The sequence below is a fragment of the Balaenoptera physalus genome (assembly GCF_965194825.1).
Source record: "Balaenoptera physalus genome assembly, chromosome: 11".
NCBI lineage: Eukaryota > Metazoa > Chordata > Mammalia > Artiodactyla > Balaenopteridae > Balaenoptera > Balaenoptera physalus.
In genome coordinates, this window is record NC_138896.1 from 41,471,598 (window position 1) to 41,486,677 (window position 15,080).

The 15,080-nt window shown below is 44.3% G+C and overlaps 1 protein-coding gene across 2 annotated transcripts; it reads left to right on the forward strand.

Moving 5' to 3' along the window:
- Positions 1–794: 794 nt before the first annotated feature.
- LOC309638404 (HLA class II histocompatibility antigen, DM beta chain) lies at positions 795–6,373 on the forward strand. 2 transcript variants are annotated; one of them, XM_082414374.1, is made up of 6 exons: positions 795–1,064; positions 1,908–2,189; positions 3,444–3,728; positions 5,151–5,267; positions 5,617–5,652; positions 6,009–6,373. In XM_082414374.1, exons 1-6 carry the CDS (start codon positions 1,010–1,012, stop codon positions 6,023–6,025), a joined length of 792 nt encoding a protein of 263 aa, XP_082270500.1. In that variant the 5' UTR covers positions 795–1,009; the 3' UTR covers positions 6,026–6,373. The 2 variants fall into 2 exon arrangements, with proteins under 2 accessions (XP_082270500.1, XP_082270501.1); XM_082414375.1 differs by lacking the exon at positions 5,617–5,652.
- Positions 6,374–15,080: the final 8,707 nt, after the last annotated feature.

A 15,080-nucleotide genomic window follows, 5' to 3' on the forward strand; every position in this document is an offset into this window, starting at 1 on the left:
TGGCTTCATAATGTGGGGACCTGCCCCAGGACAGATGGGACCTGTGGGGGAAACACACAGGGGAGTTTTGAGTTTGGGGGAGACAAGTGAGCTTTGGGCATTGGCCCATCACCAGCTAATTATCAAGGGGGTTAAGTGGTATTGCCCTGCGGTCTGCTCTGAGATGGTTCAGAGGGTAGGGGGTTCGGGTTTCTGGCTCAGGAAAGCAGAAAGGAGAAAATGAAGCTCATCTGGCTAGGACAGATGAAGCAAAGGAAGCCCAGGGAGGGATTTTTCAGGGCTGTGACCCTGATCTCTTAGGAACTCCTTCTCTTCTGCAGTCTTGCTTTGAGGCCAGCTAACTGCATTCTCCCTACATCTCCTTCCTTAGCAGCCCTGCCTCTACCACATGCCCCAGAAGGGCCCCTTGTCCGCCTGTTTCCTGGGTGACTGGACAGACCAAGGAATATGTAATCAAGGGATAAATTCCCAAGTAACTTCCCTTAAAGGAGCAAGAGAAGTTACCTAGTCCCCAGTCTTTGAGGAGGACCTTGAGAAGAAATAGTTAAACCAGTGGGCAGTCCAGGCTGCATACATCTTGGGAATATTGGGTTTATTCTCTCCACTGAGCTAGGGAAATCCACCTACAGACTGTTCCTTAGGAGAGTTAAGAGACCAGTTGTTAAAAGCCCAGGGCAGGATGAGATTTACCTAGTAACTGATGATGCTGGGCTGAGGCGCTCAGCGATTTGTCTCTACACTTGTCCCCACCTACCTAGCCAATCTGACAGTTCTCAGTTTGGGACACTGAGTTAGATGATCAGGTAAGGAACAGGTATAGTATCTAGGGGCTTGGTAGCTCCAAATCGCTCATTTAGAGAGCATCGAGGGGCCCCGGCAATACCATATTCCCACTCAGTGTTTGGAGATCATCTACCCAGGCTGGGACTTCTTGGGCAGGCAAGGACCCAGGGCCCCTGGAAGAGCTGGTCCAGGGGACGTGATTTCCCGTGTCTCCCCCGAGGAGAGGATGACTGCCCTCCTGCCGCTGCTGCTGGGCCTCAGCCTGGGCTGCACCGGAGCAGGTAAGGACCCTCCCTTCCTCTGCTCCCTTTGGGTAGGGTGTTCAGTTGTGTTATTGGATTCAGATACCGCAAACTAGTCTGTCTCCCTATTACATACACCCATAGCACTTTGTACTGTGCCTTTGTAGCAATTTTTTAAATTTATTTTTTTATTGAAGTTTAGTTGATTTACAATGTTGTGTTAATTTCTGCTGTACAGCAAAGTGACTCAGTTATACACATGTATACGTTCTTTTTAAATATTCTTTTCCACTATGGTTTATCCTGGGCTATTGACTATAGTTCCCTGTGCTACACAGTAGAACCTGTTGTTTTTCTGTGTAGCAATTTTAATGTAATTAAGCTGTATAATTATTCGTGTAATAGACATTTCCTGTTGGAAGGTAGGCAAAGATGATATCTGCCCTGTTGAATGCTGCATCCCCAGCTCCTAGCACGGTGCCTAGCACACAGCAAGTGATTCAGAAATACATGTGGCACAAATATTTAATAATGTGTCCAGCACAGAACAAGGCTGACTCTTTCCTTTGACCCCTTTTCTCACTCGATCACTGGCCTTACTGAAAGTCTTATCCTGGGTAAATTGTCGTGTTTAAACATGCAAATAATTTTGGGCTACTTGTGTCCCCATGCTTAGTCTCACATAAAGAGGAAACAGGATCTAGAAACTTCTCTGCTAGGACCATCTATGCCCTTAATCGGGACTCTCAGAGACTCTGGTCCATGAGCTTGGTCAGCAGATGCTGCCTCAGGCGGGAAACCTGTGCCCCACTCACCAGGTGTAACTGAGGCTTGGGCTCCTGCAGAGGACTCTGACCTATCCCTCTTCTCTGGCTCCTGCAGGAGGCTTTGTGGCCCACGTGGAAAGCACCTGTCTGCTGGATGACGATGGGACTCCAAAAGAGTTCACGTATTGTATCTCCTTCAACAAGGATTTGCTGACCTGCTGGGATCGCCTGCAGGCCAGTATGGTCCCTTGTGAATTTGGGGTACTGAACGGCTTGGCCAAATACCTCTCAGATTACCTCAACCATAAGGAAAACCTGATCCAACGCTTATCCAACGGGCTGCAGGACTGTGCCACACACACCCAGCTCTTCTGGAGATCTCTGACCCACAGGACACGTAAGGAGAGAAGGGAGCAGAGGGACGGTTAGGAAGCAGTTAGGAGAGGGGAGGCCAAGAAGGGTCCTTCACCTGCAAGGGGTTTGAGCTGTGGGCAGGAAAGAAGCCGAAAATCAGAGGACCTGGGATGTAAAAAGAGGGAGGGTTGACCCTTCCAAGGACACAAGGTGGTTGACAGGGGTAGAGCAGGAATGAAAAAGGGGAGGTGACGTCTGAGCCGGTGAGGAGCTTTTGTGGGGAGAATAAGCTAGTTTTCCTTCAATTTAGGGCATCTCAGGAGGCAGATCCAAGTTCAACCAGGTGTTGAACTGTCAGAATAACCAGAATGGCTTTTCCCAAAATGCTCATGCCACTGTAGCCCAGGTTCTGGTGTCCCAGGTCTGAGACAGGCCCAGGCATGGGAATATTTGGAAAACCGCCCAGGGGATTCTGATGCAAACTCTCTCACCCTTAATCACTTGCATTGAGAATGACTTGAGATTTTTAAAAGAAAACTTGAAGTTCTCTATCGTACAGAGTATTGTGTCTTAAGATGTGATTTCTCAGAATTGCCTGGGGAAGGTGCTTGTTAAAAACACAAGCCCTTGAGAACCGCTACAGATCTGTTGGATTAAAATATCCAGGGTTGCAGGCTTAGGAATCTGCATTTTAACACAATATCTTGGATTTTTATTGAAGATTTTGTTTGAAAAACACCCAAACAAGCGGAAGGGTCACCTAGAAGAATAAACTATTAAAAGATGGCAACATGAATGATCTCATGAATTAGGATCCCCTCGTCCAAATTTAGGAGAGTTAGTCCTGAGTTAGTCTTGTTTCCTTAAACTATCCAAGGAAAAAGAAAGGCTTTCTTTATCAAGTCAGTTTGTTCAATGAGATTTAAGGACAAGGGTGTTTTCCTACTTTTGCAAACCCCCCACTATAACTCTGGATGACAATTCACTTATGCACTTGAAATGAATACAATGACTTCTGAAACAGCCTGCAGTTCAGCCCTGGCTTCTACTTATTGTGAACAAATATAATTTTGGAGGAAAAAGAAAGGAAGGAGCAGTGATGAAATGGGAGACAAGAAAGAGTGAAGCAGGAGTACATTCTAACTCCTCATTTTCAAAGGGATGTGTGTGGGAATGAGGTGGGGGTCGGGAAGGTCGGTGGGCAAAATCCAGGAAGAATTCAAGTAGGAAAGAAACCAGGTTGGAGGAAAAGCCAGAATGTTGCCCTCCTTTGTGACTCTTTTTTCCTCCTCTGCAGGACCGCCATCTGTGCAAGTAGCTAAAACCACTCCTTTTAACACGAGGGAGACGGTGATGCTGGCCTGCTACGTGTGGGGCTTCTATCCAGCTGATGTGACCATCACGTGGAGGAAGAACGGGCAGCTGGTCCTCCCTCACGGCAGCACCTATAACATCGCCCAGCCCAACGGAGACTGGACATACCAGACAGTCTCCCATTTGGCCACAACCCCCTCTTTTGGGGACACCTACACCTGTGTGGTAGAGCACATTGGCGCTCTTGAACCCATCCTTCAGGACTGGAGTAAGTGTGGGGCAGGTGGGAGGAATTAGCGTTAAAGCAGAGAGCTACTGTCATTCCCTGGCGGTCCAGTTAGGCCTCCACGCTTCCCCTGCGGGGGGCACGGGTTCCATCCCTGGTCGGGAAGCTGAGATCCTACATGCTGTGCAGCGTGGCCAAAAAAAAAAAAAAAAAGCAGAGAGCTACTTCAAGTGGGTGGTTGTAAAAAGAACACCAATATTTTGGCAGAGGGAATGGGATGCAGAGAGGTCCTCCACGGTACAGGGGAGAGAGGGAGATGCTGAGAAAGAGTGAGTCTGGAGGAGCTTACGGAGGGTTCACGACCAGAGATGGGGCCACGGGATATAGACACGGAAAGAGTTAGTTATTGTTGGACTTCCCTGGCGGTCCAGTGGTTAAGACTCCGAGCTTCCAGTGCAGGAGTCACAAGGTTCGATCCCTGGTCGGGGAAGATCTTGCATGCATAACAAGAGTTACTGTTGCTGTTGCTATGGTGCTGTGGTTGGTGTTACGTGCTTGTCTGAGGGTGGGAGGGAGCCTGACTGTCCTGAAAAGAGGATGTCGATTTGGTAACCATATTTTCAGAAGCCAAAATTGTGATGCAATATTCTAGGATTCTCGGATTTCCGCTATTCTGTTGTCAGGTCAGGAATGGGAGTTGGAGAAATAAAGAAGGTCACGGAAGAAAGGGTACTCTCTCGGTCTGGGGGCCATACTGAATTGGGGCTGCTCTATCAGGGAGGAAGAAGCCAGGGCTGGCAGACACTTTGGTGTACACGCTTGGAGGCTACTGCATAAAGCCAGTCACCATTGTTTGAACCCTGGGATTGGAATTAGTTAAAGGAAAGGAATCCGGGTGGGGGACAGGATTCAGCCTAGAGCCAGCTCCAGGAAGTGAGGGCTGTGGAGGGGGGTGGAGACAGGTTCTGGAAGGACCCAAATCTGGAGGTGGGCAGGTAGGAGACACATAAGTACTTGGATAACTCATGGAATGAAACCTTGGAAAGTTAGGAAAGGCGGAAAGACAATTTCATAGGAAAATGCTCAGATAGAGTGGTCAAGGGAGCAAGTATTGTCACCACAGGCAAATGGAGAGAGGGATGGGGAACGCTGTATTCCTCAGCGAGGGTGCCGTTGGGGTGAAGGAAGAATACAGGATGCCTTGAGAGGCCCCACCATCTTAGAGAGGATCTGGAAGCGGGGGTACTAACTCAGGGAGAGCGGCTCCCCAGGGAACCACAGGGGTAGAGACGCACAGGATGGGGGTTTTGAGGAAAGGCCACTTCCTTGGGCCTGGATTGGTGTGAGCTAGACCCTTGGGGTCCGGATAAAGCACCTTTGAACCTGAGGTGGAGGTTGCAGTAAATGAAGTTGCTCTGGGAATGAGCAAGAGAAATTGGTTCTAGTAAGTTTCTATTTCCGCAGCTCCTGGGCTATCGCCAGTGCAGACACTGAAGGTTTCCGCGTGTGCTGTGACTCTGGGCCTGGGCCTCATCATCTTCTCTCTTGGTTTGCTCAGCTGGCGGAGAGCTGCCTCCTCCGGTGAGTGACCCTCCTGAACTCTCAATCCTAACCTCTGCTCACTTTAAAAAATTAAAAAAAAAAAATTTTATTTGGCTTTGTTGGGTCTTAGTTCCGGCATGGGGGATCTTTAGTTGCGGCATGCGGACTCTTAGTCGCAGCATGCAGTCTCTAGTTCCCTGGCCAGGGATCGAACCTGGGTCCCCTGCATTGGGAGCACAGAGTCTTAACCACTGGACCACCAGGGAAGTCCCTCTGTTCACTTTCTGTTTGTGACTGGTTCTCCCATGGCTACCCCATTGGCTGTGAATAATACCAGAGACTTTTATCCACCAAGACTGTCCTCCACTCAAATATTTTCTTCTCCTAGGCTATGTTTTCCTCCCAGGGTCCAATTATCCAGAAGGTAACGTCTCTGTTGGTCTGTCTGCCTGCTGGTCCTTTGGAGGGGGTGAGAGTTAGAGGGAGTCACCGTTGGGTTCAGCTAATGGTGTTGACATTTGGAGCGGGGGTGAGCTTCCACCGGGCTCGGGCTGATGATGTGATTGAAGCTGCCGTTGTTGGGATCAGGAGCAGGAGGGAGGAGCACCTACCCCCTTCTCTTCTACCCAACGGAGTGTCTGAAGGTGGCTCCTTAGTGTTTGGTGATCTAGAGTTTTCCATATGCCTGTATTAAAGGCTCTGGCATGGATGGTTATAGGGACAAACGATGGGGTCAAGTTGGTTTGGAGCTTTATTATCTTGTTTTCATTTCTTCTTCAGGTCAGCACATTTCCTAGAGGCAGAATCCTACAACTTCCTCTTCACGTGAGGAGATTCAAACTCTTAAGAATGCTGCTGTGCTCCTCCAACCCCTCCAAGCTTCCACATTTTCTTGGATCCTATGGTTTCTCTATTTGATTCTTTGAATTTCCCAGTCCCCGCTATGTAAACCTTACAACTTGGGGAACTCATTTCTGGGAATATTCTGTAACCAAGGTGTTGCCATAGGTAGAGCCCAAGGCTACGTATCTGGGGTGAATATAATCTGGGGAGGAAGGTCAAAGGCCCTCTTGGGGGCCCTCTGTGCCACAGAGGCATGAGTCGCTGGTGATCGTCTCTGAGGAATAAACTCTGGTGGAAATACAGTTTTTTCCATGCTTTTTCTTGAGGCCCTGAGGAAGGACTGTAGGCAGTTAGGGGCTGGGCTTGATTCCCTCTCCTACTGGAGTCCAGGAGTCAGTGTTTCCTCCCATTTTCCCATCTAGACATGACAGAACTGGGGACAGTTTCCTGATGGATAATTCATAAGAAGGTAATAAACTGTGGTGGGATGGAGTCACAGAGTCAGGGATAGGAGGGGGTTAACAGTTTTCTGACCTCATAAGGGATCTTAATGAGGATTAAATGAGTTCATACTTGTAAATGGCTGAGAACATTACCTGGCACACAGCCAGCCCACACTCGTGACATATCAGTCACAACTTTCTGGGCCAGGCACTCTACTAGGTGCTTTACATGCATTGTTTCATCTGATCCTCATCACAACTCTGACACAGACCCTCAGATAGTCAGTATTCAAGGGGCAGAACTCAATTTCTGATCTGAGTTCTGGGCAGTTATTTCTTCCATAACCTACGTGGGAAAGGGACCGTAACTCGAGTGCTTATCACGACCTAGGCACTGGGCTAAGTGCTTTATGTTGTATCTCATTCATTCACCACAATCACCTGGTAAGGAAAGATGGTCTCCCTCTGAGTCACAGATGAAAGTGAGGTTCAGAGAGGTTAAATAACTTGTCCAAGGTTGAACAGCAAATTCTCTATAGGATGTCTGTCTACCTGAGTTGGAAGTAACTAGGCTGCTGTATTCTGAGGACCCTCATGCTGTCAAGCACACCACTCTTCAGAGCCCCCCTTACATTCCCTTCCACCCCAAGCCCAAGGGGGATCCACCGTTGGGGGCTGGATTTCACACAGCGGAAGAGAGGTGCTCTTCGTTCCCAGTGAAGGGCGACACCTGCTGGACACAAGTGGCATTGTCTTTGGAATGAGAGTTAGATACTAGGCTAGGCAACCGAAAGGAACCAGAAATGAAGGTAAGTACTGGAGGAGTTCAGCCTAAGAGAATTGTGGAGGGAGAACAAGGGGTTAGGGATGCATGTGTGTGGGTGTCTATGTAGGAACACATAAGAGCAGAATCTGATGAGCTGGGGGAAGGGGTCAGAAGACAGACGGTGTGTGGAATCTTCCTGCATTGTTGTCTCCATGGTTGTTTGTGTGGGTGGGTGGGAGGGTGGTCACGGGGGCTGAGACCCTTCCTCCTTGCACAGTTTCTGTGCTGATGGGGGCCTGGAGAAGTGTGGGGATAGCATTGTTCATACAGACTTGATATCCAAGCTGGTGCTCAGGTATAAAAAAAGAGCAAAATAATGCCATTTGCAGCAACATGGATGGACCTAGAGATTATCATACTAAGTGAAGGAAGTTAGGAAGAGAAAGACAAATACCATATGATATAGCTTATATATGGAATCTAAAATATGACACAGGGACTTCCCTGGTGGTGCAGTGGTTAAGAATCTGCCTGCCAATGCAGGGGACATGGGTCGAGCCCTGGTCCGGGAAGATCCCACATGCCGCGGATCAACTAAGCCCGTGCGCCACAACTACTGAGACTGCGCTCTAGAGCCCGCGTCCTGCAACTACTGAAGCCTGCGCGCCTAGAGCCTGTGCTCCGCAACAAGAGAAGCCACCGCAATGAGAAGCCCACGCACCGCAACGAAGAGTAGCCCCCGCTCGCCGCAACTAGAGGAAGCCTGCGCACAGCAACGAAAACCCAATGCAGCCAAAAATAAAATTATTAAAAATAAAATAAAATAAAATATGACACAAATGAACTTATCTACGAAACAGAACCAGACCCATGGACACAGAGAACAGATTTGTGGTTGCCAAGGGGGAGGGATGGACTGGGAGTTTCGGATTAGCAGATGCAAGCCATTATATATAGAATGGATAAAGAATAAGGTCCTACTGTAGAGCACAGGGAATTATATTCAGTATTCTGTGATAAACCATAATGGAAAAGAATACGAAAAACAATGTGTATATATTTGTATAACCGAATCACTTTGCTGCACAGCAGAAATTAATACAACATTGTAAATCAACTATACTTCAACAACAACAAAAAAACAAAGTAGGTGCTCAGGGTTTGTCCAATCAGTGAATTGGTTTCCATCATATCCATAGTTTCCCCAGATGGATCCTTGTGATCAGGGCATCTCTTCTGGAAGGAGTTTCATGAAGAAGTCAATGGTAGGGGAAAGTGCTCATGAGTTCAAAATACCTATTCTCTGAGCTGGGTCATATAATGTAGGAAGCAGTGGAGTGCCATGCGCTGTGATCCGTATATATAAGCTCAGAAACTAATCTCTACAAATTTTATCAGTTTTATGTTTCATTGAAAAAAAGTTTTTATATAACATTTAATTAATTAGCTTGTATATCATGTAAATAATCTTTCACCTCTACCCCACTACCTGCTTTCTTTAAGAACTTGCTGTTTGAAGTCTTGCCATACTGTTTCATTTTCATTTTTCCATTCGCTGGTCTTGTTTTTGTTTGTTTGACAAAGCCAATTCCTTCCGATATTCTAGTCTAGTCTGGGTGGGGCTTTGGGTCTTGTCTATGCCTGGCCATTTGTGAAGGAGACGGTGTACATCCGAAGGGTCTGGGTGTGGTCTCAGCAGTGAAAATCAAAGTGGCAGGACCCCAGGGGAAGGAGGGAGAGAGTCAGCTAATTAGAGAGCTTCCAGTCCCTCTCTGGAGACCCCGTGCAAACTTTTCTCTGCCCTAATCGTGTAGGTGTTTGGTTTATAGGGAAGGCTGTCCCCTTCCAGATGGGGAGTAGGAAAAAAGTGCCACATAGATCTCCTGGAATCCAAGAAGCCAGATTACAGGAGGGAGAAAAGGGAAGATGTGTGTGTTACACAGGCGAGTGAGTGGTGCCTGGAAGGAAGGCAGAAGAGGGATAACGATGCGCCACCTCCTGACTGTTTGAGGAGAGTAAAATGTTACCCATAGCAAAGTGCCAAAAAGGTGTGCGTGTGTGTGCGTGTGTGTGTGTGTGTGTGTGAGAGAGAGAGAGAGAGAGATAGAGAGAGAGTTGGGCTTCTGCGTTATATCTAATCAAAGTGGCACAACGATTGGTTCTCTCCCTTCAATGTCTTGTTTTAAAAACTGAACTTGAAGCTGGAATTGACTTAATACATCATCTAGGCCAACTCTCCACCCATATAGGACACACGTTTGTGTCCATGAGGGCAGGCACTTCAACCCTTGGGGCAGATGCCAATTCTTTAGCCAAATGTGTTGACCCCAAGTGTGAGGTTCTTCTTTGGACCATTGACGACGATGGTAATAAAACCAAATGCACCCCACCAGAAACTAACATGACATTGTAAATCAAATATACGCCAATAAAAATTTAAAATAAAATAAAATATAAAGGAAAAAAAAAGGAACACCAAGGATTTCCAGCAACCATTGGAAACTAGGAGAGAGGCATGAAGCAGATTCTCTTTTAGAGCCTCCAGAAGGAACCAATCCTCTCAACACCTTGATTTCAGACTTCTGGCCTCCTTAACCGTGAGAGAATAAATTTATGTTGTTTTATTTTAATTTTACTTATTTATTTTTAATTTTTGGCCATGCCACACAGCATGCGGCATCTTAGTTTCCCAATCAGGGATGGAACCTGTGCCCCTTGCAGTGGAAGCGAGGAGTCCTAACCACTGGACCGCCAGGGAATTCCCTCTGTTGTTTAAGAAAAGAAAACCCCAAACATACCAAATGCATCCCGGGAGGGCGTCTCCTTGGTGTTTTCCTGAGGGAACGCGTGTTCCTGTGTTCCAGGTTCTTTGCTTCCTTATTCAGCACACATTCATGTGAAAGGAATAGACAGGGATTAGTATTTAACCTCACTGTTTATTTAGGGAAATTATTTTTAGATCATCTTCTCAAGTAATTCTGTTTCCAAAGTAAAACCGGGTGAATCAGATGACAGCTGAGGGTGGAGTCAAACCCCACCCCCACCTTGGTCGTGGATGGAGTGCCTTCCATTCCCAAGAGTCCTCAAACTGCCCTGGAGCAGGGCCTGGGGGATTCCTCCTTGGTGCTTCCTACCACCCCTTGGCCAGACCAGTCCGCAGGGGCTGCAGAGAGTGGAAAGGCCCCAAACTCAAAGAGGCTGCTCCCAGACAGGGGCTCACTGGTTCTCCCAACACTTCCTCTCTTTTCCATCGCATATGGGGCTTCCACGAGCCCCCTGGTCAGACTGGACTGGGGCAGGGAATGAAGAAATAAGTGACTTTCATTGTATCAAGGCCTCAATGGAAAACGAATGGCACTTACACCAGGATAGTTCAAGAAGACTCTATTTACAGGGAAGTGGGTGGAGGACAGTACAGTGACCTGGAGCTGGCAGCAGCTGAGCTGTCACTCCCCACCCTGGGACGGGACGGGAGGGGTATCAGAACCCAGAGCAGGGCAAATCCTGTAGAGTCCCCGCCTTGCCAGCAGCAATGCCCTACCCTTCAGTCCAGGGGACACAGCCAGCCTAAGCTGACCTTGCAGGGAGGGAGCCAAGGGAATAAAAACCCTGACCTCACTCTCCTCTTCCCTCTGCTCTCTGGGCAAGGCTAAAAGCAAGAGAAAGCCAGGGAGCAGGGAGCCTGTGATGTCATATAGGTAAGCGCCTGGGGCAGTGGAGAAGTGCAGAGAGTGGGACTGAAAGGCAGAGGGAGGACAGTCAGCACATTTACAATATGAAGGAAAGAAGCCAAGGTTGGGGGGTACGGTGGGGGGGAGAAAGATGCAAAACTCGGGCTTTTTTTGGCCTTGGACAAGACCTCAGTTGCAAGAGAAGACCAAGTTCGTACTTTCCTGCTGCGGAACCTGGGAGTACACTCTCCCTCTCCACCCCTCCCTGCCCCAAGTTTCTGTAACTCTTTCTGAATCTTTCTTTTTTTTTCCCTACATAGTTTACAGTAAGTTTATAGAGTTCTCAAAATGAAAGTAGAATTTTGACTGAGGTTATACTGAATATATAGAGCAACATGGGGATAATTGATTTCTTTTTATGATCAAGTCATCCCATGCAAAAGCAGAGGGTGTGTGCTTATTTATTCAAATGACTTATTTGCTCTTCATTATGTCCCCACTCCCACCACACCGCGCAGCTTGCAGGATCTTAGTTCCCTGACCAGGGATTGAACCTGGGCCATGGCAGTGAAAGCCTGGATTCCTAACCACTAGGCCACCATGGAACTTATTATGTTCTTTAAAATTCACTTTTTCACAGTGATCTGGGTATGATGGGTTAACTCTTGGACATTTTAGAGCTTTTGTTGCAATTGTGATTGGTATCTTATTGTAATTTTATTTTCAATTCAGTTATTTCTGGTACAGAGAAATGTAACCAATTTTTAAAAATTTTGGTAAAAAACATTTAACATAAAATTGACCATTTTAACCATTTTTAAGTATACATTTCAGTGTTAAGCATGTTCACTTGTTGCATATTTGTTCAACAAATCGCTAAAATTTCTTCATCTTGCAAAACTGAAACTTTGTACATATTAAACAGCAATTCCCCATGTCCCTCTCTCCCCAGCCCCTGGTAACCACTGTGCTTCTTTATGTTTTACTGAATTTGACTGCTTTAGATACCTCATATAAGTATAATCATACAGTATTTGTCTTTTCGTGACTGGCTTATTTCACTTAGCATAAAGTTCTTAAAGTTCATCCATGCTGTCACATGATAGGATTTCCTTCCTTTTTGAAAGCTGAATAATTTCCCATTGTATGTGTATACAACATACTGTTTATCCATTCATCCACTGATGGACATTTGTGTTGCTTCCACCTCTTGACTATATATAGTCAAGTACATATACTTGTATATAGTGCTGCTATGAACATGGGTGTGCAAATATCTGTTCAAGTCCCTGCTTTTTTTTTTTTTTTTATAATTGTAGCCATCCTAATGGTGATATTTCATTGTGGTTTTGATTTGCACTTCTCTGATGAGTAGTGAGGTTGAACATCTTTTTGCAGGCTTGTGGGCCATTTGTATTTCATCTTTAGAGACGTGTCTATTCAAGTCCTTTGCCCATTTTTCAATTGTTTTTTTTGTGGTTTTATTTGTTGTTGTTGAGTTGTAGTAATTTTAAAAATAGATTCTGGATATTGCTGAGGCCATGAATGGGGCTGAGCTCCATGAGTCTCGGCCTGGCCCTAATGTGGCTCTGGCTGCTCAGCTGAGCTCCTTTTATTTTCTGATACCTGGACATCCCTGCCCTGTTGGGCCCCACAGCTCCCAGCTAGTCAGTTTCTGTTCCTTGGTGGGAACTCTGACTGTTTGAATAAACCAGACACCCCACATGTGTCACGTAAGTTAAAAAAAAAAAAAGATTCTGGATATTAATCCCTTATCAGATACATGATTTGCAAATATTACTTTTTAAAAAATATATCAATTTGAATTTTGTTAATTTTATTTATTTAAAAATTTTTTGGCCACACCACATGGCATGTGGGATCCTAGTTCCCCAACCTGGGATCAAACCTGCGTCCCCTGCATTTGAAGCATGGAGTCTTAACCACTGGACCACCAGGGAAGTCCCTGCCTATATTACTTTTAACCTACCTGTATTGTTATACTGGCATACATCAGAGAAATTGTGGGTTCGGTTCTAGACCACTGCAATAAAGTGAGTCCATAATTTTTTTGGTTCCCATTGAATGTAAATTTATATTTATACAGTACTGTAGTCTATTAAGTGTACAATAACATTATGTCTAACAGAACAATGTACATACCTTAGTTTAAAAATAATGCTGTTGGAAAAATGGTGCTGATAGACTTGCTCGATGCAAGGTTGCCACAAACCTTGAATTAGTAAAAAAAAAATCTGCAAAGTGCAATAAATTGAAGTGCAATAAAATGAAGTATGACTGTATTTGAACTGAGTTTCTTGTAGTTAGCATATCTTTGGTTCACCTTTTAAAAATCAACTCTTCCAATCTCTTTTAATTGATGTATTTAGACTATTTACATTTAATGTAATTATTGGTATGTGTATTTGTCTACTTGAGACGCCATAACAAAATACCATAGATTGGGTGCTTAAACAACAGAAATTAATTTTCTCACAGTTCAGGAGGCTGGTAGTCTGAGATCAGGGTGCCAGCATGATTGGTTTCTGGTAAAAACTCTTTTCCTGGCTTGCAGATGTCTGCCTTCTGGTTGTATCTTCCCTTGCATGGGGTGGCCATTCCTCAGGTCCTGGCATCCTAGATGGTCTGCCTTCTTATCTCTACCTTTCAGAGTCTTCTTATGTTTGTCTTATATATATAATGCCTGGGGGTTTTAGTTGTACTTAAAATTAAAATTAAAAATATAGTTTTCCAGCATTGATTTATTTCATCATATATATTTTCCCTCTTAATCTTCTAATATAGTGAATTATATTGAGAGATTTTTTGATGTGAAACATCTTTGCATTCTTTGGATAAATCCTATTTGATCATCCTATAGTTATATATTAACAGTTGGTTTTATTTAGTTAATATTTTACTTAGGGTGTTATATTTACTTTTATAAAGTATGGACATAAAATTTGCTTTTTTTATATTTCCTTATTTATTTTTGCAATAAAAATTCCTCTATACAATGAGCTGGGCAGATTTTGTTCTTCATTCTTTTTTTCTGAAACAACGTACATATGTATATTTTCAAAGGTCAGCTTTTGTTTTCATTAGTGCTTTTATTGCTTTCAGTTCTCTATTTCATTGATCTCTATCCTTATCATTATCATGTCCTTCCTTCTTTCTTTGGGTTTGTTCTGTTCATCTTTACTTAACTTTTGAGTTGAATGCTTAGCTCACATTTCATGGCTCACTTTCACATCTTTTTTTTTTTTTTAGTTTCCTGATAAGTATAGTTAAAGGTAAAAAATTTCCTCTAAGTTCTGCTTTAGTTATATCTAACACATTTTGACATGTACTGATTTAATTTCTATTCAGTTTGAATTATTCTTTATACTTTTTATTTTAAGTTGAATGTTATTTATGAAAAATGTAAGCTTTTTATTTTGAAATAATTTCAAACTTACAGAAAAGTTATAAGAATAGTACAAAGAATTCCTGTGTACACTTTGTCCAGATTCAACAGTTTTAAACATTTTTCCATATTTGCTTTCTTTTTCTCTATTTCTGCCCCTCTCTCTAATGTTTTTTCCTAATCATCTTAGAGTAAGTTGAAACACATATGCCCCTTTACTGCTAAATATTTCAGTGTATTTCCTAAGAGCAAGGATATTCTTTTATATAAACACAGGAGAATTATAATATTCACAAAATTTAACTTTGTTGTAATACTATTATTTAATCCACAGTACATATTCAAATTTCACTAATTTTCCCAATAAAGATTCTTGTAGTCTCCAATCCCCAACCTTCTGCCCTGAAATCTGGAATCATGCATTTCAGTAAGTTGTCTTATCTCCTTTTTAAAAAAAAATTTATTTATTTATTTGGCCACACAGCTTGTGGAGATCTTAGTTCCCCAACCAGGGATTGAACCTATGTCCCCAGCAGTGAAAGCAGAGTCAGGGAATTCCCAAGTTGTCTTATCTCTTTAGTCATTTTTAATCTGGAAGAGTTCTTCAGTTTCTTATTTGTTGGGGCCTGAATAATTTGATTGTTCTGCTATTCAAGACCTCTTTTTATTTTTCTCTCTTCCATATTTTGAGAGGGTTTTGTTAAAATCTCCAACTGCAATTTT

What these genes read in the sequence shown, in the direction of transcription:
- LOC309638404 (XM_082414374.1), top strand. Translation starts at nt 1,010, where the DNA reads ATGACTGCCCTCCTGCCGCTGCTGCTGGGCCTCAGCCTGGGCTGCACC. An exon ending in ATCTCTGACCCACAGGACAC is followed by an intron (nt 2,190 to 3,443) that starts GTAAGGAGAGAA and finishes CCTCCTCTGCAG; the next exon opens with GACCGCCATCTGTGCAAGTA. An exon ending in GCGGAGAGCTGCCTCCTCCG is followed by an intron (nt 5,268 to 5,616) that starts GTGAGTGACCCT and finishes TTCTTCTCCTAG; the next exon opens with GCTATGTTTTCCTCCCAGGG.